General features: G+C 41.1%; 1 protein-coding gene and 1 pseudogene across 1 annotated transcript in view; one reads left to right on the top strand and one right to left on the bottom strand.

The window, feature by feature from the left end:
* Positions 1–24032, bottom strand: part of CORIN (corin, serine peptidase) — a 249374-nt gene that overhangs the window by 61668 nt on the left and 163674 nt on the right. Inside the window, exons 9-13 of the mRNA XM_029234750.1 lie at positions 23600–23716; positions 18938–19045; positions 10257–10488; positions 6975–7120; positions 6089–6196 (exon numbers count right to left, since the gene is read on the bottom strand). Of these exons, the coding sequence (XP_029090583.1) occupies positions 6089–6196; positions 6975–7120; positions 10257–10488; positions 18938–19045; positions 23600–23716 (711 nt within the window). The remainder of the gene's footprint in view (positions 1–6088; positions 6197–6974; positions 7121–10256; positions 10489–18937; positions 19046–23599; positions 23717–24032) is intronic.
* On the top strand, positions 3302–3679 carry LOC114902497 (annotated as a pseudogene).

Here is a 24032-nt window from a genome sequence, read left to right as displayed (position 1 = left end):
ATTGCTCCAAATCCAGCCTTACAGAGAAAGATCCAGTAGGGAAGCAGGTGCAAGCCTTTAGTTGCTGTCCTCAGTATGCATTAGAGGTAAGAGCAAAGGAAACAAAGCTTAGAGTCAGACATCTGGATTTGAACCTTAGCTCCAAATCTCATTAGCTGTATGACCTTGGATAAGTTCCTTAATTTCTCTGAACCTCAGTTTCCATATCTCTAAAACAGTAATAATAACGCCTGCTACAAAGGGTTGCTATAAAGACAAAATGAGTACTCTATAGGCAGTAATTTCCCTTCTGTATCTTCTCTTTTCTAATAAAAGTTTGCGTGGCCTAATGCCTCCTTTGTGGAGTTATGATGAACATAAATGAAGTAGGATGAAAAGGTCAAGACATGAGGCACATGGAAGATACCATTATGATTTTGTGAAAAAATCATTCTCTCTTTAAAGTGGCATTTTTGGTGTAATTATGCTTTAAAGGCATGCTTTAAAAGGAAAAGGGTATGACTCCATTAAAAATTAAAACTAGGTATGGATAGGATGAGATATTTAATGCAGCTGTAGGTCATGAAACCAAATAATTGTTGATGTCAGAATAACCGCCACCTCCCCCCGTACAGACATAATGGCTACGCCCACTCACAGAGGCCACCGTGTATTGCTAAAGTGACCAACTCATCCCAGTTTGCCTGTTTGAGCACTAAACGTCCCTGCTTCCAAGAAACCCCCCTCAGTACTGGGCAAAGCATAATGGTTCGTCAACCCTAAGTGTGCTAAGTGTTCTGCTGGGTTCTTCACTTTCTCTCTCAGTTTCACAAAATCTCTGCGAAGCAGGCTTCCCTGTCAGAGGCAGATCCCACCTGAACTGAGGCACCTTTTTTCTCTATCAAAACAGTTGTCATTATAGGTGAAGAAGGCAAAGCACCTTAAAGCAGATGCTTCTTGAACTCTAAGAAGCTTTCAGTGATGCCAGTACAGAGTAAGTGGGTCCATTCATCAGGACTGCTAACTTGAGCTACATCAAATAAAGTGTTGTCAGGGTAGAGCTGCTCGTCTTCGGCCAGCAGCTGCCCCAGTGGCTGTGGATGTGACCTCAGAGCAAATCAAGGGAGCTGAGCAGTGAGGTTCAGGCCTGGCAGATGTGACGGCCCCTCCAGAGCCCGTGACCCTGGGCCATGGAGCCCAGATCTCAAAGAACAGCCGCAGCATCTGTGGTAGCAGCCCGAACAAAGGAGCTGCCTCCCTCCCCGAACTCTGGGCCTAACCGTCAGGGGCAGCAATGACAGCACAAGTCACAGAGCTCCCATCTTTGACCAGAAAGCCCCAGTGGACCTCCCAATTCCTTAGTCACACCCCTTTTTGGGGCGCCATCTTCATGTCATCCTCTTCAAGACGTGCTGTCTCAGTACCCTGTGAAGAGGCAGGATGAAGACTTTCAAAGGGCTTTAAATTGCAGGGTGGGAGCCACCCTCAGTGACCGTAATCCTGGAGATGGGGACATCCACCACCAAAACAAGCACTACCTCAAGGACGAGGCTCCACCCGGATGCCCACATTCACTATGTAAATCAGGGACTCTGCCCAGCCTGTGCTTTGGACGTGACATGCCAGTCTGCCCTCCTCTGCCATAAATAAGACCTTGGTCTGTCAGAGATAATACCAAGCTAGACAGGACTCCTTGCCTCAAGGGAGATCCCTGAGGTGACCTGTAAGGGGACTTGCCTCCTGGATTTCCTAGCACTGTGGCAAGTGGGCTCTTGGTTATTGCCCTCTGAGGACTGAGTAAGGCATGTTATAAGCATTCCAAACTGTGCGGGATAAAGCGTGCTTCTCTAAATGTTACAGGTGAGAAAACTGAGGCCCAGAGAAGTTAAGTGACTGGCCAAAAGTCACACAGCCTCTAAGTGCTGAGTCTGGATTTAAATCCAAGTCTAGGTCTACAGAGAGCACTCTACCATTCCAGGCTGCCTGCCCAAGACACCAAATCAGATAGCGAAGAGTTAGCCAAGTAGCAAAATATCTAAAGAGAAGGAGAATGTCTCTTCCTTAGCATGAAGGATTAAATGTGATCAGAGATCAATCCTAAGACTCCTTCTGAAAGTACATTTGTGGGTATGCGACATGAGATGAACACAATGACCCTCAGTCTGTCTTCTAGTCACAGAGCAGGAAATCAGTCTCTTCCACAAGCAAAGGGACAAAGAGACTGGCTCTCTGGAGTATTTAAAAGAAAAACACAGTAAAGTCCTTCTCTGTGAGAAATACACAAATACTATTAAGGAGTCCAAACAGTTAGGGAAGAAAAGTCTTTTGGAAAACTTTTAAAATCAAGCTGTAAAACCTATAAATATCAGAGCCAGAGGCTTTAAACACAGCCTAAAGGGGTTTTGACTCCAAGAAGAGGTTCAGGTTATAAAGAAAGATTTTACTGCATTTTATCTATCACCCCAGAGGAGATCGAAGGTAGATGATGAAATGGTTTTTAATTATTTGAAGATAAACAGAAAGGTCCTTAACGACACTCGCATTTGTATTGTCTACCTTTCTCTGTATGTTGTATACCCTTTTATGTAGAAGAGTGATCAATTAGTAATTGTGATGTTATATTCATGTAATGAAGCGTTTTATTTCTCCAGCAGATATAAAAAAACTGTTTGAGCTATATTCTCCTTTAACTGACCCATTGAGAAGACTCGCTGCTCCCATCATAGCTCAGGTACCATCTTGTTCCTGCTGGTATAGCTCATCCAATTGTGGACATAGGCCTAGCAAAAGCTAACTTCAATCTCACAAACTCAGATCTATAGCATGAAGGCAAAGCTCAGAAATATAATCTCATTGTTATTTTCTTTAGCTCGCCTTTCCTTTATGCCCTTCTTGTTCATTTCTCTGCCCAGATCTGCACCTTTTTCTCCATTGATTAGATATCAATGCTTGGTAAATGTCAGATTGAAAATAAGCTTCTTTCATCCAGTTGCTAGATCTACAGCCAGCTTCATCTACATAGTAGATGTTCAATTAATGACAAACTATCACTTTAAGACAAGGAAGTGCTTCTGTACTGACGCAGTGCTGACTCTGTAAATCACTCCTATCTTTTAGACTTCTCTCCCATGAAGCAATTCTGGAATGATATGTTCATATTTACATAATTCTTCCAAACACTTGCTGAAAACATTTCTAATAATGACAATACTTCCGACTGTTGTTTACACTAACAATTATACAATCAGTACAACTTCAACAACAAAAATTTACCACAAGAGCAGGAGACACGTCAGAACAACATTACTCCCAGCCCAGCTGGATGGCTCCCGCAAAGAAGGGAAGCGAGAAGAAGAAGGGCTGGTCCACCATCAATGAGGTGGTGACCAGAGAAAACACTGTCAACATTCACAAGTGAATCCATGCAGTGGGTTTCAAGAAGCGCACCCCTAGGGCACTCAAAGAAATCCGGATATTTGCCATGAAGGAGATGAGATTTCCAGATGTATGCATTGACACCAGGCTCAACAAATCTGTCTGGGCCAACGGAATAAGGAATGTCCCATACCATATCCATGTGCAGTTGCCCAGAAAACATAATGAAGATGAAGATTCACCAAACAAGCTCTATACGTTGGTTACCTATCCACCTCTCGCCACTTTCAAAACTCTGCAGACAGTTAACGTGGATAATAACTAACTGTTGATTGTCCAATAAGGTTATAGAACTGCCAAAAACAAACACTACTTACTGCCAAATGTTTAACGCATGTATTTTAAAAGTGTATTTACAAATGTGTGCTTTGACCTCCATGTTTTCCTGCTGCAGAAGTGTCAGAGAAACAGCATAAATTTCCAACACATCAATTATTTTATACTTAAATTAAAGAAGTACTGTTTTGAGGGGAAAACCCAATAATGTTGTTAAAATTTTGGAGGAGCTGCAGATGTGTGAAAGTGAATAGTTAACAGTCATAGTATTCAGGAAAGCCAAAGCATTTAAGTGCATTCCACTCCACAATGGACGGAATAAATCAGAAAGACAGGAAGCTTGGAGTGAAACCCAGCTTTGCTGGAGCTGGTGTTTGCATTAACAGATGGTATGCCTATCCACGCCCATGGAAACAGAGGGACAAACTGAGCAAGTAGGCAAAATGGGAATCCGAGGATTTCCCAGTAGTCCTCCATTGGGCCTTCCTCTACTGCGGGACTTCTTCATTTGATTTTAACTGCTGTGTTCTCCCAGAGCATGGGACGTGCCCATTCAAACGCGTGCATGCGGCCCAGTTGCTTTAGAAAACTTAATGAGAATTCTCTCATAGATTAATACTGTTGGGGCAATTAATGCTCCAAGTGTATTAATTTACTACTGACCTTTAACTTTCCTTAACCAGAACTCTCAATAACATCGTCAGTCTTTTGAGTGTTTTATAGAGATTAGACAATTTATTCGATAGTTCTCATGAGCCTTTAATTGTGAGATTAAAGTACTGACAAAAACTCATTACTTAACTAGAAACCTGACATTTTAGGATCACTTGTACCCTATAGTGCTTTAAATTTCTTTTTTTTACAGAATATACTCTAGAACTCAGACCATTTAATCTTCATAAGACTCTTTTTGAGACTAAATTTTTACATTTCTCAAATATTTAGTCCCCTACTGCAAATTTCGGTCTAGCCACCCAAGGAAGTATCATGTAACCTCTTTGGACAATCTAAGATAATCTATTTTAACTTGCATCTCAGAATACCATAACCCATCAAAGCCATAGTGTAGTGAAAAAATCCAATAGATTTTTTTTTTTTTTTTTGAGGTATGCGCGCCTCTCACCGCTGTGGCCTCTCCCGTTGCGGAGCACAGGCTCCAGATGCGCAGGCTCAGCGGCCATGGCTCACGGGCCCAGCCGCTCCGCGGCATGTGGGATCCTCCTGGACCGGGGCACGAACCCGCGTCCCCTGCATCGGCAGGCGGACTCTCAACCACTGCGCCACCAGGGAAGCCCCCAATAGATTCTTAATAAATCATTTATATAAGGGATATTCAATGAGTTTTGATTTATTTCTTTACACACAGACCACAAACAAAGCAAACAACAGTAGCTTCTCAAAACACTGTATGTTCCTCCCTAACAAAATTACCATCATTCTGACAGTTCTAATTTTCTAGAAGATGCACTTATCCATATTTATAGTAGCTGATAGGATTTCAGTTGATTGCTTGTGACATTTTGTCTGGACCAGAAGGGCAATGTCTACTATGGAAAACTCGTTTTGGGAAGCAAGGCAATATTTCATCCCTCAAAGGCCAAAAGAATAAAATGATTTCAAAAGATGCATTGCCTCATGTGCTTTCAATGGCAAAAAGTGTCAGGTTTTTTAAGCAGAACAAGCTAAATAATCATAACCAAACTATTCTTTGGGGTTGCCCTTCAATCATTTTGCTTTACTCTAAAATATTGCTTAGTAAAGAGCACTGTCTGTTTTCTATTCCCTGACACACTTTGAGGTTACAAGTACAAAGGTTTGCAGGGAAATAAAATGGGAATTAGCTCCACTTAAATTGCCACTGGCATTTCTGGCCTTTCCATTGGTGATTTTGGAGTTCAAAGGCAGAAATGTCAGGAAGAGTTTTATCCGTTGCTGACAGAGACAAAAACCAGAGAGGGCATGAAGATAAATCCCAATTAAATTTGAATGTTAGAGCCTGCACTCTGTCTTTTGTGTCTAGATGCCTATTTAAGAATATGGGAATCATAGGCAAGGACACTATTATGCTGACCTTAAAACAGATGACAACTGCTTTAGAATCTCTCAATAAAAATAATCTCTTACATTTGCGAAGAGCTTCTTCTTTTACTAAGAGTTTGCACATATGTCATCAAGGTTATAAACAGAAGTGTAATTTAGGGGAAATCAATGGAATTAACAGGAAAAACACCTATAATTCATGTTTTGCCATTTGATAATTTAAGAAGTAAATGCCTTAGCACTCAATCCTAGTCACTACTTACAACTGTCAGTAAACAATGGACATATTTTAACACAATCCCTTATCCTAACGAGGTATTAGTGTACATTCAAGAAAAGTGCCATCTCACATACATACCACAGTTTTCTTCATCACTATCATCATCACAGTCAGCCTGGCCATCACATCTTCTGGAAGCCAGAACACACCGTCCTGAGCTGCACTTGAAGTGACTAGGTGAGCATTCTGTTAAAAGCAGTGGGCCATATTACTGTCAACAGACAGAAAACCCAGAACCATCAGCTAATTTATCCATTTACATGTGGGATGTTGTGGAGAAGTTATCACTGAACATAAGGATGGTCCTTCACACAGCTGAAATAGTCAAAGTTTACTTGGCTTTCTTCTGTCTGCCTATTAGCATCTTTTCCCTTCATCCTTGACATCACCTCTTCAGATCAGCTGTTTTGTGTCTTTATGCTTTCCAGCAATGAACTCTCTTTCCGAATGGACAGCCTAACAATTGCTGGAGCCTGAAATGTCCTATGAAGTCAATGCTTCTAACTACCCAGCTGGCTTACCTTTAATGTGTCATATTGTTACCCATCCTAATCTTTCCACCTAGTGGGCAGGTCCTCCATCCCATTTCTCTACTTGATTATCCTACATTGCCAAGGTCTCTGAATGCTTTGCACTTGAAGGAACCAAGGCATGATCTTCACCATTACCTACAGGGGCCCTAGTATAAAAGCAGCATCCATATATAATGGACTCTGTGAGTTAAGTGTGTTTAAATTAAATACCTAGAGTATTAAAGTCATCTCTGCAATTTATTTTTTAAATGAAGACAATGTCTAACAGATGGGTATCAAATTCTTCAATGTAATCAAGTTTATAGATTCACCACCTATGCAGCCTTTCTACTGGTAACTAAATACAAACAATAACAACAGAGAAACTTCTAAAAGTAGCTGATATAGTCAACCATGTTAGATACCCCATTGTAATTAATTTAAAAATTAACCTTCCACATCGTCATCAGGCATTAGACAGGTTTGACTGTCTGAATTTTCCTCTGGAAATTGATTGCAATCTGTGTCTTCTGGCCATTGTAGGCCCACAATCCCAAGAACAGACTCACAGCGTTCTTTGGAATGCTCACACAGAGCTCTAAAAGAGCGAGAAAGACAAAATATTACAAGCAGAAACAGCTACACCTGATGTTAGGCCTCTATGTAGGGTTTTAATTCTATATGGCTATGGGTTGGCGTGTATATGTGGTGTGTGTATGCAGTGTGTGTGCATACCAATGTATATATATGAATGCACATATACACAACAGATATTTGGGAAACCAAACTGAGTAATATCGCTACAAGGGGGATACATTCCAGAAACATACTTTCACCAAAAGAAACTTCATTGCAGAAATGGAAATAGAGATGTTCCCAGAACACGGATTCCCTCCTCCAGTTTGCCTTTCTCATTTTCTCTTCTGTCTTTCAGGCAGACACACTCCAGTGTTTTTTGTTTTAAGCAGGGAAGCCCCCAAAATCACTTGGACAGTCTGCCACCAAAGGTCATGGAATCTATACAACACCCTCAGCCCCCTGTGGTGCCCTGGGATGTGAGCCATTTCCTGCGCCAACCTGGCTCACCTAAGGCATTATTACTTCAGCTTACACCAAATCCATCTGTATTGAGCTCAAGTTGGTAAAAAATGAAGTTTGTTGGTCTTTGTTAAAGAAGAGACATACTAAGCATTGTACTAGGTGCTTTTATGTGTATTATCTCATTTGCACCAGAATATTTTAAAATTGAGGTATCAGCATGTCTCAAAGAAGATGGCTTTACTTCCTATGGGGAAAGAAAAAAACAGTTTGCCTCAATATATTACCAAGAAATTCGTTACGGATTTTTTTTTTTAAGTAGACATAATGAAAGTAAGTTCCTAGGCAAATTTTTTATTTCCCTTTAAATACATTCTCATTTCTTAAAAGTTTCAAACTTTAAACCACTAAGTTAATTTCAACAGGTAAGGAACGGTTAGCAATTGAATGGAGACGTTTCAGAAAAGGCTCTGTCTAGATTTAAGTCTGTCTAGATTTAAGTTAAGATAGAGCATAACTTGATGCTGGTTTAGCCTAGGAATTTGGGGCAAAGACAAAGCCATGGCATTCCCATATTAGGTTTGCAAAAATGGGAAGCTCAACGGTGTTTAGTAACTCTCTGTTGGACTGAATAGTTTTGTTGCAGATTAACATAAAAATGTATATAACTCAATTGCTGCTATTTTAAATTAACCAAACGATACCTAATTTAGATGGTAGTCAGGTAGTGCCTGACTCTACCATTTTTTTTTCCCTATAAAATGGAAATACAATATGTGGCACTACAACTCCCTGGCACACCTGTTCTTATAATAATCTGTGCAGTGCTCAGCCATAGAGACAGCAGTCCTAAAAGGTTATTTTGAGGATGATAACTACCCTAAAGTATTCAGCACATTTTAAGGGCTCAAGAATGTTAGATTTTTTTTCCAACTCATAGCTTAAAAACTGAATTTTAAGATCAATAACAAAGCTTGGCAAAAGGAATTATGTGTTACCCCATGAGCATATCAGTATATTATTCTTGTCGTAATCCAAAAATTTTTCTTACAAATATCAGAATGTAAAACTCACTTTGATAGCCACTGGAAATGAAAGATGTACGTGTATGTGTAAACCTAAGAAACAAAACTCAAGTGTCTAGAAGTTCAACACTTTATTCAAAATGTTTATTCTAAACATTTATTCAAAAATGTTTATTGAATAGTATTTCAGGATCAGTCTTCTCTTAGGCATTTTAATATGAAACCTAAGTCCTAAAATTATCAATCATAGGTGGATATAAATTCGTTCCAGAGAACACTGCAATAGGGAAATTATTATACACATATGAAAAGAAAGTCAAATACAAGAATTTGTTAAGTACTACGGAAAGTAATTATTCACTATCACCAACCTTGCTTAGGAAAAGTAGAATGAGATTTATAAATAACTTGTTAACATCAAACTGGCAGACGTTTTATTAGTGATACTTTAAAAGGCATTTAATAGAAATGCTCAGAATTATGTTTGCACAGCCAACATTAAATTTCACTCTATTTGTATAATTTGTTTAGTTCCCCCAAATCATTTTTAAATTTTATTGCTTCCTGTCCCAACTCTGTAGATGGCCCTACCTTGTCATCCATTTGATATTTGGCATATAATTTACTGTTTTCCCATCTGTCCACTGTATTGATATTCTTGCTTTTTCTTAAAGCTCTGAGTGACTTCTGATCCCAACATATGGTTTCCATAGTTACCACTCATATTTAGGCAGGCACATCTGTGTATTCACCCCTTGATGGAAAACAGCCCTGAGAAAAGCAGCCCTCACCTCTGTGACAGCCACCTTGTAGGTGCACATTCTCTGGCTATGACCCTGAACACACAGCATAGAAGAGGGACCAAACTGCCACAAAGCAGTTAGTTGCACTCCTGTCCTAACATCAGAGCTTTGTTTATTCTGGGCTTAAAATCAATGGGCACCACTTTACATTTATGTACATTCATCTAATCTCACAACAACCCAACCCAACCACCACCACTATCCTGATCTTACAGGTAAAGAAACTGAGGCTGGGAGAGACTGAGGAACCCGTCTCAGGCTACAAGCAGCTACAGAAGAGCCAGGATTTGAACCAGGAGGTGGACACCAGAGTAATAATCTTAACCCGTAGGGCATCACTCATATCCTAAATTCAAGCCACACTCTTGAAATACCATCCTGTATTTCATCTAACCAGGTAAAAAAACAGCAGCGTCCATCCCCCGTCCATCCTGTGAGTTTGGTGTGATGACTCCTTCAGCCCACTCTTTGTGTAATGTCTCCTAACTTTTGATGCTATCAGAAGGCAGCATTTAAAATACATCAACACTGCCAGAGAAACAGGCAGACACACCCTTACTGCTGACTCACATTTTAAAAACCGCTTCCTGATCCAACAAAATGAAACACTTGTGATTTCATTTGATTAAAGTCCATGAATTATTATAAAAGGCAGTTCATATCTCTCTGGTTTGGTATTTTACTGATGAATTCTTACTCAGATATTCATTTTAGAATTCCTACTTCTTTACTTTTTAAATAGGTAATTTGTTAAATACAGGACTTGTTGGCAATGTATGTATTTTGTCTAAACTCAAACTATGTCTTCATTCCTTTGGTTCTCCTTGAGGGAAAATGAGGATGCCTGGGGGAGACCCCAATGTATTACCTGCAAGGAGGGATACGCTGGCTTGTATTCTTGTCACACTTTGGTACCAAGATGGTGCAAGCAAAGAACATGAGGTATTTGTAACAGTTGGTTTGAACAAGTGCAGGGAAAAGAGAAGACTCCCAGCTGATGGATGCTTCCTTTTGAGTCCTGTGGCCGAGGTAATTTGGATAATTTGTATGGTTGTAGGGCAAATTCATGCAGAGTTCCAACGTAATTGGTTCACACTGACCTAACAAAAAAAACACACATACAGATACATATTATATTTTTAAATTTCACATGGAAAACAATTTCTTAAAAACTTACAAAATTAAAGTCTAGGGCTTCCGTGGTGGCGCAGTGGTTGAGAGTCTGCCTGCCGATGCAGGGGACATGGGTTCGTGCCCCAGTCTGGGAAGATCCCACATGCCGCGGAGCGGCTGGGCCCGTGAGCCATGGCCACTGAACCTGCGTGTCCGGAGCCTGTGCTCCGCAACAGGAGGGGTCACAGCAGTGAGAGGCCCGCGTACCGCAAAATAAATAAATAAATAAATAGATAGATAAATAAATAAATTTATTTTAAAAAGTCTATCGTACCCTCTTTCTTGGAAGTAGCTAAGACTAGATGTAAGTAGTATATGAGATTGCCCTCAAAAGGTAAATAGTGTGGTCAATGAAGTGTCTTGACAAACCAAGATTCATTTCTGTGTATGGAGCTGCTAGCACACTGTCCAGAATGCATGTTTTAGAGTCTTTCTCATTTTTTTCCCTTGGCTCCACTTATCTGATTCTTTTTACTCACTTTAATTTGTCTTCTGATTTATCCATTACTTCTAAACTAGTGTATTCCCCGCCACCTTCATAGCCATTTTAAAAAATCAATGAATTTGGCTAAATAGGCAATTAGATGATTTTTTCTATACGTTTTATTGTCGATCAGTGTATAAGGCTATACAATTTCAGGGCAAGAGGAGGCTGAGATCCATTAGCTATCCATTGCCAATGAGATAACCCCTAACCCTTTAGCTTGGCATCCAAGGCTATTTCACACTCCAAATCACAGCCTAACTTTCCAGCCTCGTCACCCATGACTATCTCGCCAGCAATATTTCCTTGGCGACACCAGACATTTTAAGAATTGCATGTGTCCTTCGTGGGCCCTGTTAGCTTTTATCCCCTTCTTTCCTTCACACACTTGTAATCACCCCTCAAATGCAATCATGGTTCTAGCTGCCAGGTACATAGGGCAACTGCTGATTGGAATCATCCTTCCCCATCCTCCCCTCTAAGCTAATTTCTCCTTGTTCTGCAGCACTCAGCACAAACCCCTCTTCCAGGAAGGCTTTCTGGCCAACCACTCTTCCCCTTCCACTCCTAGTAGGAGTCTCTGCTGAGCTCCAGAGCATCTCCAGGGTGTGCATGCCATGCACTCATTACCCTCTGCTCTATTCTTTACTTACTTGCCTTCCCCATACGATTTGAGAGTTTTGTGAAATGAGACCTCATTTCTTTTTTTTTAATTGAAGTATAGTTGATTTACAATGTTGTGTTAGTTTCTGGTGTACAGCAAAGTGATTCATAAACACACACACGTATATATATATAAAATTAATTGTTTTTCAGATTCTTTTCCATTATAGTTTATTACAAGACATTGAATATAGTTCCCTGGAGAACTTATTTCTTGATCTCAAAGTCTGCACCAAGCATAGTGTGAGAATTAAGGAAGGAAAGGAGCGGGGAGGCATCAGAAAGTATCCTAGGCACTTTAAAATGTAAAAACAATACAAAATAGAGTCCCTGGCATTGAAGCACTCTAAGTCTCCAGAGGAAGAAAGACACATGCAGGCAGCTGCGGTATAACATGAACAGGCTAGGCTAGTGGGACTGAACAAAATGCTAGAGCCCGGAGAGACTGGGTGGATAGGAGCAGCTTGGGAAGCCTTCCCAGGATAAGCGGGGTTTGGGCAGGTTTGGTGGAATGCGGTGGAAAGGCTCTCTGTCCCCTCTCTGTCTGCGGTGGACGTGCTTCATTCCCAGAGGAGAGAGGAAATCAAGGGAGTGTCTTGGTAGAATCAGGTCAGGTCCACCAGAGATTTCATGCCTTATTAAGAGTAATTATTCACATTAAATTTAATTATTTGACTAGGAAATGGTATGCAGGCAAACAGATTAGCAATAAGGACTGCGGTGAAATATTAAAACAGCTCTGGGACTATTTCGTACTGTAAAGAGTCTGAGGGCTTTGCAGGGATTATGCTTATAAGGAGCCTGATACTGGCCAGACTGAAAAATCTCACGGACCAAGTATGTAAGACTCCCAGTTTATTGAGGAAGAAGCAACACTCTAAAGCTGGCATAATCCTGAGGATGCCTACAGGGTGGAGAGAAGAAAAAGAGACAGAGGAGGTATGGGGCTGGTTCAGCTTACCACTTCTTTGATTTGTGAAAGAGGAGAAACACTGCAATGCTTTGAGTTCAGATTATACACAAAAAATGCATATTCCTTATAACAATGAAAACAATACAAAGACACATATAGGAAAAGCTCATCTCCCCACCTCCCTCTCTCTTAACTTCCCTCAATGCCAAAAGATGGGTTTCCTCTTCAGCTTGCTTTTGTTGCTTGATTACCTGTCACGACCATCTTACAAATCAGTAGAGGCAGCTCACACTCTATATTTTTCTTAATTTCTTTAATATACTTAAAATTTTACGAAAATGGGATCATTCACACATATTTTGATGCAGTCTTTTTTTCCCTGTAGATGTCTTTTCTTTCTCTCTTCTTCCTCAACTACCCTATGAAGTTTTAACTTTTCATGAGTTTGTTTCCTTGAGATGATTAATAGGCATATCACATGCATAACTTTTCTCTCTTTTGATATGTGGGATGTATCGATTTTGATTTAGGATAAGATATAGGCTTTAAGTGTCTCAGAGTCAAGGGAGATGAAAGGATTAAGTTATGATCATATATTATTCTGAGATCTTTACTGAATGCGGTGAGGTTGTTTTGCTTCCTTCATAAAGGCGTTCTTCACAAAGTGCTAAGCAAGAGAACCTCTCAACTATCTGGCAACCTCAAATTCTATGATTTATGGTATCAATAGACTTTTATATCTTAAGCAGTAGACTCACTGACAAGCCTGACTGACATTAGCCACTAGAGGGCGATCACGTCACAAACATGTGAGGACGTTTAGCTGTTGCAGGGCTGTATAATTCAGTATGAGCTTGAGGCAGTGCCTGGCATGGCATTCTGAGGACAGATGAGGTTTAATAAGTATCTGTAGAAAAAAAGATCCTGATGGAGTCTCAATGATAGCCCACCTTTCAAAGTCTGAAACAATATTTGATAAATTCAACCTAAAGAAAGGACTGTTAACTAAACGATGTTACATCTTCATCATGATGCAATACCTGAAGCCAATGGAAATCATGTATTAGATTGATGGTCGTTTACATGAGAAAATGTCATTTCCAACATCCATTGGCATATATATCCGAGATTCATCTTTGCGTCAAAACTTTAAAGCTCTCTTTATTATTATTTAGTTTTTAGAATTTGAAGAGCTATTATAAGGTGAACACCCTTATACCTACTACCCAGGTCAAGCAATTGAACTCTGCCAGACATCCCACGTACCCTTCCATATCCCCTGTCTTATGTCGACCTTCTCCTTCCCCCACAAAGTAAATGCTGAGTTTCAGAGTCATCACTTCCTTTCTCTTCTTCATAGCTTCATTACATAAGTGTGCACCACATCCTACACACTACAGTTTGGCTACCCATTTTTGAAAACCAAATTGAAGTCTCTTATACTATCTATGTTCCCCCTCCCCTCCATCTCTCTATTTTTCTTTAATGTTTAACTATTGAAGAATCCGGGGACTTGACCTGTAGAGTGTGCCAGAGTTTGGATTTTGCTAATTGCACACTCGTGGGGAGGCTAAACATGTTTCCCCGTCCCCCTTGTCTCCTGAACACTGGCAGCTGAAGCCAGGGGGCTCATTAGGCTTCATCCCTTTGGCAAGACTCTAGGTGCTGCGGTGTTCTTTCATCAGAAGACACATCCGTCTGATTTCTTTTTGTGACATCTACAGCTCTATGTCCATGCGCAGTGCCTTGCCCTGTTAATTCACCTGGTTACCAAATGGTAATATTCGAATTCAATCATTTATCTTCCACTTACTAGCTGGGAATGCTTTTAGAAAGAGGTTGTTCCTCTCATCTACTATTTGATCCTGAGAACTGAAGTCCTTAATCATTACAGCATATGGCTTTTTGACTACACCCCTATACTATCTGTTCCTTCCACCTAGAGATTGCAAGGAGAGGGCAGGAAATTGACAGACCACTGGGAAATTATTTGAAGAACAAAGCTGTTCATTTCTTCCTGGATATAACTTTTCAGTGGGGGGGAATCATACTGCCATCTTCCCACTCATATATACGACTTTGGTTTTCCTTTTCTGTTCTTCAGATACACTCAGACAGTTTCCCTAGCGTCTCACTGTCTCATCAGCTTCCTCTTTCATCACAGGTGTTCTTGCCAGGTTCCCTCCATATATATTCAGCAAACATTGGAACACCCCCTCTTCTGAGTGTCAGGCACTGGGCTAGTCACTCGTCCCCATTCCTTCTCTGTTATTAAAAATAAGTGTTGGAAGAAAAATGTACACAAGTAAACATGTAGAACTAAAGGTTGATGGAACACTCTGGGAAACCTGGGAGGGTCCCTGAGGCATGACAGTCACACCAGGCTTCATACAGCCATGGCGATCATGGGCGCAGGGAGGTGGGGAGAGACGCATGCCCAGGAGCTGCTCTCTCCGCCAGGTTCCCCCAGATGTCTGGATTGCACTCTACAAGGTACAGGTGATGGATTAGTCCCTCCACACCAGACTGATGGGAAATAACATTCCTGATCCTACCCGCCAAGGCAAGGACATGTTCGTATTTTGCCTCCCAGCAGGGTGCAAACATGTTAAAGATTCTGGGCTGGAGTGGATGTGGTGATACTGTGATACTTTTAAACCTCTCCATACACAATATCATCTGAGATGTGTTCTTTAGGCTTTTTTTAATTGTAGGCACTTCTGCTAATCTGAGATAAACCATGGATCTTATCCACTGAAAAATATGAAAACCAGGGCTTCCCTGGTGGCGCAGTGGTTGAGAGTCCTCCTGCCGATGCAGGGGACATGGGTTCGTGCCCCAGTCCGGGAAGATCCCACATGCCGCGGAGCGGCTAGGCCCGTGAGCCATGGCCACTGAGCCTGCGCGTCCGGAACCTGTGCTCCGCAACGGGAGAAGCCACAACAGTGAGAGGCCCGCGTACCGCAAAAAAAAAAAAAAAAAAAAAAAGGAAAAGAAAACCACGAAGACTTTTTTTCACACCCAATTTCAGGATGTCACTAATCCCAGCAGCCTCGTCAGGCCACAAAGCAATAATTCTCAACTTTTGCTGCACACTGGGGTCACCTGGGGAATTTTAAAAATACTGATGCCAGGGTCCCACCCAGTATATCTTCAGGGACCATTGGAACGTTATTATAATATTTTATGGGGTGGCAAGAACCATTATCTTTAAGAACTAGCCTCCCAGCAACTCCAGTGAGAGGCTGACTCCACTGGAAAGAATGTCCACGTTCTCCAAACTCATATTCCCCACTGGCAGGGAGCCAGAGAAAGAGAGCGCTGCTCAGTCGTGCTCCAGAATCTAAATAACAGTAGTCTCTGACAGTGTCAAAGATCTTTAAACAATTAATCACATTTTCAAGTGCATGAAGAGTTTTCTGAGAGGAGATGATACTCGTCCATATTTACAGAGAACCAAGTAGACACACACCATCCTGAAGCTCCTTGAAAAAGAAGGAATAACATCTTTGCTCTCAGCTGGAAGTTAGGCATATACACTGCTTATGTGCCTAGCAGAGACAGCAGCTCCTGGGTATGGGTCTCTCCTCGCGCCCATGATCGCCATGGCTGTATGAAGCCAGGTATGACTGTCATGCCTCAGGGACCCCCCCCCCCAAGTTTCCCACAGTACTCCATCAACCTTTAGTTCTAAATGTTCACTCATGTACTTTTTTCTCCAACACTTATTTTTAATAACACAGAAGGAATGGAGACCAAGGACAAGCCCAATGCCTGATACTCGGAAAAGGGGGTGTTCCAACGTTTGCTGAATATATATGGAGAGAACGTGGCAAGAACATCTGTGATGAAAGAGGAAGCTGATGAGGTGGTGAGATGCTAGGGAAATGGTTTGAGTGTATTTGAAGAACATAAAAAGAAAACCAGGGCTTCCCTGGTGGCGCAGTGGTTGAGAGTCCGCCTGCCGATGCAGGGGACACGAGTTCGTGCCCTGGTCCGGGAAGATCCCACATGCCGCAGAGCGGCTGGGCCCGTAAGCCACGGCCGCTGGGCCTGCGCGTCCGGAGCCTGTGCTCCGCAATGGGAGAGGCCACAACAGTGAGAGGCCCGTGTACCGCAAAAAAAAAAAAAAAAGAAAAAAAAAAAGAAGAAAACCAAAGTTGTATATATGAATGGGAAGGTGGCCATATGATCCCACTGTTGAAAAGTTAGCTCCAGGAAGGCTGGAATCATGTTTCCCTTCATTGCCATCAAAGTGCCCAGTGCCCATCCCAGTGCCTGGGACATCACAGACACACTAGAAATACTGGTTGAATATACATGATAAATGGAATATTTCCTGCCATATCAATGAACGAAGGATGTCACAGTCACCAATGATTGTAGCCCTCCAACGTGAGCTGAAACTCAGGGCTGAAAAGAATACCTGCCATCTAGCAGCCATCAGACTGCAGCCACTCCCTGCGGTGAGCCCTGAGGAAACTCAGGATGTGAAAACACTAGATACTGGCCGGGAGAGCTGAGGTGCGTATCAAAGGAATTATTTCAGGGAGTCAAGACTCTTGCATCTTCCCATACATAGAAAAGCGCTAAATTCCTTAACTTGAGATATCTGGTATTCTTTGATTAATAATAATCTTTTAACATTCCTGACTACCTGTTTTTTCAGAGTTATCTGAAATGCTATCTCCCGGCCTGCAGTCCTCATTTTGCCCAATAAAACTTAACTCGCAACTCTCACATTGTGCATTTTTTTTAAGTCAACATACATACCAGCTGAGTTATCTAGTGCCCTTCCTACAAGTTCCTTTTTTTTTGGACAGGTGATAACTTATTTTTATTTTTAATCTTGAAATATTTCAAGTATAGAGAAAATAGGATAACATATACTTGGTTACTCCCTGCCTAAATTTGACACAGACTAACATTGCTCTCTCACCATTTTTTAATCTAACAGTAAGTGCCATTACATGTCAGACAACCCCCAAAACTTTAATAAAATACATGTGTCTGAGACAATACTGTCACTGTCCAAAATGCTACAGCCCAAGTTCAAGGTGAAGTAAAAAAAAATGATTCTGAAAGAGTTCCAGGGCAGACTGGGAGATGAGCAAAGTCAAATCATATGTATATACATATATACACATACATAGACATATATTTAATCATTTTAGAGTGAATAAAATGGTAGTGTGTCTTAGCGGTCAGACTGATATCTGTACTGTTCTCTCCTATGGGAAATGGAGGAGGGCTGGGTGCTGTGCTTTCGGCCAAACAGTTATTAAGTGCTTGTGAAATTAAACAAAAAATCTTGTTAGTCTGGGTTATTAATTGGCTGTGGCCCTCACACTCCTATCCAGCCCACTGTTTTCACCCCTTGATATCCCCTAAGGGGTACGGGCTACCTGCCACCCATAAGCTCTACATTGACCCAGAAAGGTCACAAAGTAGAATTAGGATCTGAAAACTTCAGCAAATCCAGGGACCCAAACCCTTCAGCCTTTCAACCTCCCGGCCTCCAGGGGCCTTCACTGCTGGGATCTGTGCTAAGAAGTCATACCTTCTTGTCAACTGAAAGCTGACAGACCTGCTTCTAAATCTCAAGCCCAAGCTGACAGGGAAGCCAAAAATTAATTCTAAAAAGTGAAAGAAGGGAGTAGAATGTGAAAGCAGAGCCCAGAAGTAAGCAAGCCATTACTAGAAATCAGTCTTTGGGGGCTTTCCAATGCATCTAAAATTTCCCGAGAGAGTCTTCCTGCTACCCCTGCCCATTCAATCTTCCCCTAATCATTCCTCCTCCTGAAGCCAGTTTGGATACAGCCACCTGTCTGCACCATTTGTAGCGAGGTCATTACAGGTCAGCAAAGTTCCTGGAAGGGTGAGAATACATTTTATTACAAGAACAGGCCGCCAAAGTTTTATGTGGCTATTTAAATGAACTTCATATTTACTTCTTGGATAAAGTTTCCATTTTTGAAGTTGGGCTTTAAAAAGGAAGAAAGATAGCATTTTCCTGCAGATGCAGCCAAGAAAATAATATATAGGAGCTGACGTTGAGTGGAAAGTCACGGCAATGACATTAAGCAATGGATTTATAGCCCATTCATGATGACACATTTGTTTATGATTTAAGTTAATTAAGACCATTTTGCTTCTTTTCTGCTACCACATGCAACCTTTAGAAAAAGAGAGAAATATATATATACATATTTTGGAGGGATTCCACACTTCAGCATTTTAATGTCAATGCAAGAGGATAAAACTGAATACATAGCCTGACGTGGTAATTGAATTTGTCAGCAGCAACTGTACTTACTACAATTATTCAGACTGTTGCTGGGATCACAAAGAGAGCTACCACCACATGAATCAAGGCAGGAACTGTAGAGGCATCTTTGATCTCCTTCTTGACACGGAGTCTGACCTACAGGCGGGGTAAAAGCACATTTACTTTCATCAGCAACTATAAATTCCATGCACTAGGATCTGAAGGATCCAGAACCGAGGAAGGACACAACTTTAATTTCCTTCCAACTTCTCCAAAAATTCTGAACACATGTTGAGATTCTGTAGGAATAAAGAAGTAAGAGGCAACCCATCCTTCAAAAATCATCTGTCGCTGCTTTTAATGGAAAAGAGAGCATCTTACATTTACATGGGTGCATGGAGTTGATGACAAAATAAAATTCAAGTGATTTGAGGGAAGGGCCAATATTTTTAAGACTCATTTGATCCCAACTCTAGTCTTTCCTCTAAGGAAAATGCTTTCCTTAATAATAAATAAGGCATCAACATCAATACAATAAGGATACTTTATCATGGCATAAGTCTTAAGCAGCTGTTATCCATATTTTCTGTGTCCTTGGAAAGTAGCACTGGCCTAGCTGCAATGATCTGAGAATTGGGTTTCTTGTTTCCAAATGGATGACAACAGTAACATCAACCTAATGGCTTTTCCTTAAGGTATGTGGAGAGGAAACTGCTTTTCCCATTGATTTCCTGGTCATTTGTAGATTAAATGGATAAGGTAATAAATTACTGCTTGTTCTCTTTCTAGCTCACCCCCATTATAGTCAATTACTCAGACATGTCATGTGGAACCTTGAAAATCTTGCAAGGCAGTTTTAAATATAAATAACAGTATGGGTATACATACAATCATTCTTATCTGTAATTCTAAGACAATATTTATTATACTGGACTTTCTTATCTATAATTCTAAGACTTATCTATAATCTTATCTATAATTCTAAATATAATATTTCGTATTCTGGACTCTTTCTCCCTTCCAGTACCATTAATGAACAACACTATATATCACAGCCTTGCATAAAATAGATATCACTCCTTTTCTTTTTTTAATGTTAGCAGGTCAAACTTTTTTTTGCAAGGTAAGCCAGGATAAGTTCCATTAATTTAGTCTCTTGAAGAAATTTTATTAAGACAGCATGCATTCATTATTTCAGCCAGTATTAAGCGCCCACTATGTGACAACTTATGTAACCAGCTAGGCACTGAGCATTAAAAGACAGAAAACCCTGATAATTTCCACCCTAATTAGGGATATCATCATGAACGCAATCTTACGATGCCACGTGATCATTGCTCCACTGAAGGTCCATGCAAAAAGCAGTAAACGCAAACTACGACAGTAAGAGTAAAGCTTCTCAAAGGAGTTTTTCAGGCAGATGGGGTAAGGTGGATAAGAGGGAAGGATGGGTTTCCCAAGCAGACAGCAGGATATGCAAAGGCCTGGAGTAAAAAGTACACAGGCTGGAGTCACTGGAGCTTAAGGGAGACTGAACAGGAAGGTTGAGAGTGGGGCTGAGGGTTGTAATGGCCTAAATCTTGAATAGGGCCCCGAGTCCTGGCAGAAGCAGTCCCAGACCCCCTCCCAGCCTGTTTGAGCAGAACCAGCCTTCGATCACTGCTGACGCTTGTAACTCGCTCCCCTTCAGTCTCAGCTCGCCGAACGCAGTGGCCTTCTCCCACTACTCTAAACTACCTTGCTCCTTCCTGCCACCTCCGTGCCTTTGGCCAAGCGGTTCCCTGTGTCTAAAATTCTTTCTCCAGCCCCACTCTCCTTTGTTAATTCCATTCATTCTTCAGACTGTGGCTCCTACAGCTCCATCTCAGGGAAGCTTCCCAGAGGCCCTTTACCAGGACATGCATCCAATACGTGGCATCCTAGCACCTTGAATTTCCCTCCTGGCCTATGTCACTCCCCAGTTAGACAAGGACCAGCACAATTATTTGTATCGGCTTGTCTCCCCCAGGAGCCTGCTAGCTGCATCAGCCGTTTTGCTTGCCACTAAATTCCCAGCACCACAATATACTTTTATTATATTGAATTCATTAGAGTGGATAAAGATGCTACAATTTTACTTTGTGATCCATTTTATCATGTGACTTTCTAACATCTCACACATGGAAGGAAGTATTTTCAAATCCTGCCACTGCATAGTAAAAAAATCCAAAATTATTTCAAACAGCATTGAATTACGTAGAGAGAAAGAACTATTTGATCAAAAGGGAGTTGCTTGGCTGACATGCACACAATAACTCATGGCTAGAAAGGGAATTCCTTCTGAATTTTAAAACTGGTAAAATGGGGCTTCCCTGGTGGTGCAGTGGTTGAGAGTCCGCCTGCCGATGCAGGGGACACGGGTTTGTGCCCCCGTCCGGGAAGATCCCACATGCCACGGAGGGGCTGGGCCCGTGAGCCACGGCCACTGAGCCTGCGTGTCCGGAGCCTGTGCTCCACAATGGGAGAAGCCACAGCAGTGAGAGGCCCGCGTACCGCAAAAAAAAAACAAACCTGGTAAAATGAAGCACTCGTTATCTAGTTTTTTATGGACTAAATCTGTGATTAAAAGGCTCTCCCTTTAGGTCTGAAATGCGTTTTCATTAAAGCCATCCTAATGATCAATATTCACTATGAAAAAGCTAATTTAGTTATCGGTGACCAATCTCATTAGCTGATTTGGAATATACACAGCCTAAGACTTGCTTTCACATAGCAGCCATGTGATAAGAACTTACATTTATTGAGTGCTCACCATGTGCCATCTCTATTAAGTAGTTATCATTATTCTGAGATTACAGACACAGAAACTGAAATGTAACAGGGTTAAGTTACTGGACTAAAGTCAACCAGGGAGGAGGTGGCAGAGCTGGGGTTTGAACCCAGGCAGCTGGGCGGCAACATCCACATTCTTAACAACTAGGCTATGTTGGTAAGAGGTAAGGTCAATTATAAGCAAATGTAGTGATTTTTAAGCCAAAGGATATTACCAACCCTGTACTGAGAGATGCTTCTACACAAACTGGGACTTAAAACAATCAGTGTAGAGCTTTCTTTTCTGGCAGAAATAGACACACTTACAAAAACCAACTTATTTGATTTACTTTTTCTTTGGGGGTTTCACAGATAATATCAGACTCCTTTTAAAGTGTATTTAAGTATATTGCTTGGAAGGAAAACACAAACAAGACGAAAAGACAACCCTCAGAATGGGAGAAAATATTTGCAAATGAAGCAACTGACAAAGGATTAACCTCAAAAATTTACAAGCAGCTCAATATCAAAAAACAAACAACCCAATCCAAAAATGGGCAGAAGATGTAAATAGACATTTCTCCAAAGAAGATATGCAGATTGCCAACAAACACATGAAAGGATGCTCAACATCACTAATCATTAGAGAAATGCAAATCAAAACTACAATGAGGTATCACCTCACATCAGTCAGAATGGCCATCATCAAAAAATTTACAAACAATAAACGCTGGAGAGGGTGTGGAGAAAAGGGAACCCTCTTGCACTGTTGGTGGGAATGTAAATTGATACAGCCACTATGGAGAACAGTATGGAGGTTCCTTAAAAAACTAAAAATAGAACTACCATATGACCCAGCAATCCCACTACTGGGCATATACCCTGAGAAAACCATAATTCAAAAAGAGTCATGTACCACAATGTTCATTGACGCTCTATTTACAATAGCCAGGTCATGGAAGCAACCTAAGTGTCCATGGACAGATGAATGGATAAAGAAGATGTGGCACATATACACAATGGAATATTACTCAGCCATAAAAAGGAATGAAATTGAGTTATTTGTAGTGAGGTGGATGGACCTAGAGACTGTCATACAGAGTGAAGTAAGTCAGAGAAAAACAAATACCGTATGGTAACACATATATATGGAATTTAAAAAAAATAGTTCTGAAGAACCTAGGGTCAGGACAGGAATAAAGACGCAGATGTAGAGAAAGGACCTGAGGCCACGGGGAGGGGGAAGGGTAAGCTGGGATGAAGTGAGAGAGTGGCATGGACATATAGACATTATCATATGTAAAAATAGATAGCTAGTGGGAAGCAGCCACATAGCATGGGGAGATCAGCTCGGTGTTTTGTGACCACGTAGAGGGGTGGGATAGGGAGGGTGGGAGGGAGACGCAAGAGGGAGGGCATATGGGGATATATGTATAGCTGATTCACTTTGTTATAAAGCAGAAACTAACACACCATTGTAAAGCAATTATACCCCAGTTAAGATGTGAGGCATTAAACTGCTTCTCTGTACATGGTTATTTTAGGAAGCCGTTACATTTAATTTCAGAAGCCAGTTATTTCTAATTGAAATCTAATTGAATTGAATACTATACGCTACATTTTTCTCTTTATTGTGGTGTTTCCCCATAAAACATCTAACTGAATCTGCCCATGCTGTTTAAGTGTTTAACCTCTACTCCACCCTTAGGGATGTTTTTTCAGTGTAAGTTGCATGAGAGTTACATTTACCATAAGCAAGGGTTTCTGGCTGACCAGAGCTGTGAGGACCAGTGCATTAGGCAATCTGGCATTATTTATATGGGGATCCTTTAAGCTGTAGGTAACTTCCAACTTTTTGCTGTGCTCCCAAGGAAAGGCCCACCGGTCAGGACTGTTTCCGGGGCTGAAGCACACACTTACCATTGGTGCAACTCTCCTCATCACTTCCGTCCTTACAGTCCTCGTCTCCATCACACTGGAAAGTGCTGGGGATACACTGGCCACTTCTGCATTCCACCAGACCCTGGCTGTGACATGCTAGGAAATGCCAAAATAACATGCATTTTAATTATCTCTACTTCTTTCAGTCTATAGATCACATCAGTGATTCCCATTTATCTGGCATCACCAAGAATGAAGTGTTCTAAATTTCTGAATGTTCTGCATAAATGAATGAATATATCATTCATTTTGTTCATTCCAAGTATCTTTGGAATGGAAAGTTTCCTTTCAGGAATTTCTCTTCCCTTATTAAGTAGCACTCACTAAAAATTTTTTCTTGATCATTGCATGGTGAAAAACAGTATTAATGATGGTAGTAGTTATACTACTAATATAAAAGCTACAATTTATT

Source organism: Monodon monoceros, unplaced genomic scaffold, assembly GCF_005190385.1.
Source record: "Monodon monoceros isolate NGI ecotype Baffin Bay Population unplaced genomic scaffold, NGI_Narwhal_1 Super_Scaffold_20, whole genome shotgun sequence".
In the NCBI taxonomy this organism is placed as follows: domain Eukaryota; kingdom Metazoa; phylum Chordata; class Mammalia; order Artiodactyla; family Monodontidae; genus Monodon; species Monodon monoceros.
Note: the sequence above shows the minus strand (reverse complement) of the source record. Positions and strands in the feature narration are given on the sequence as shown.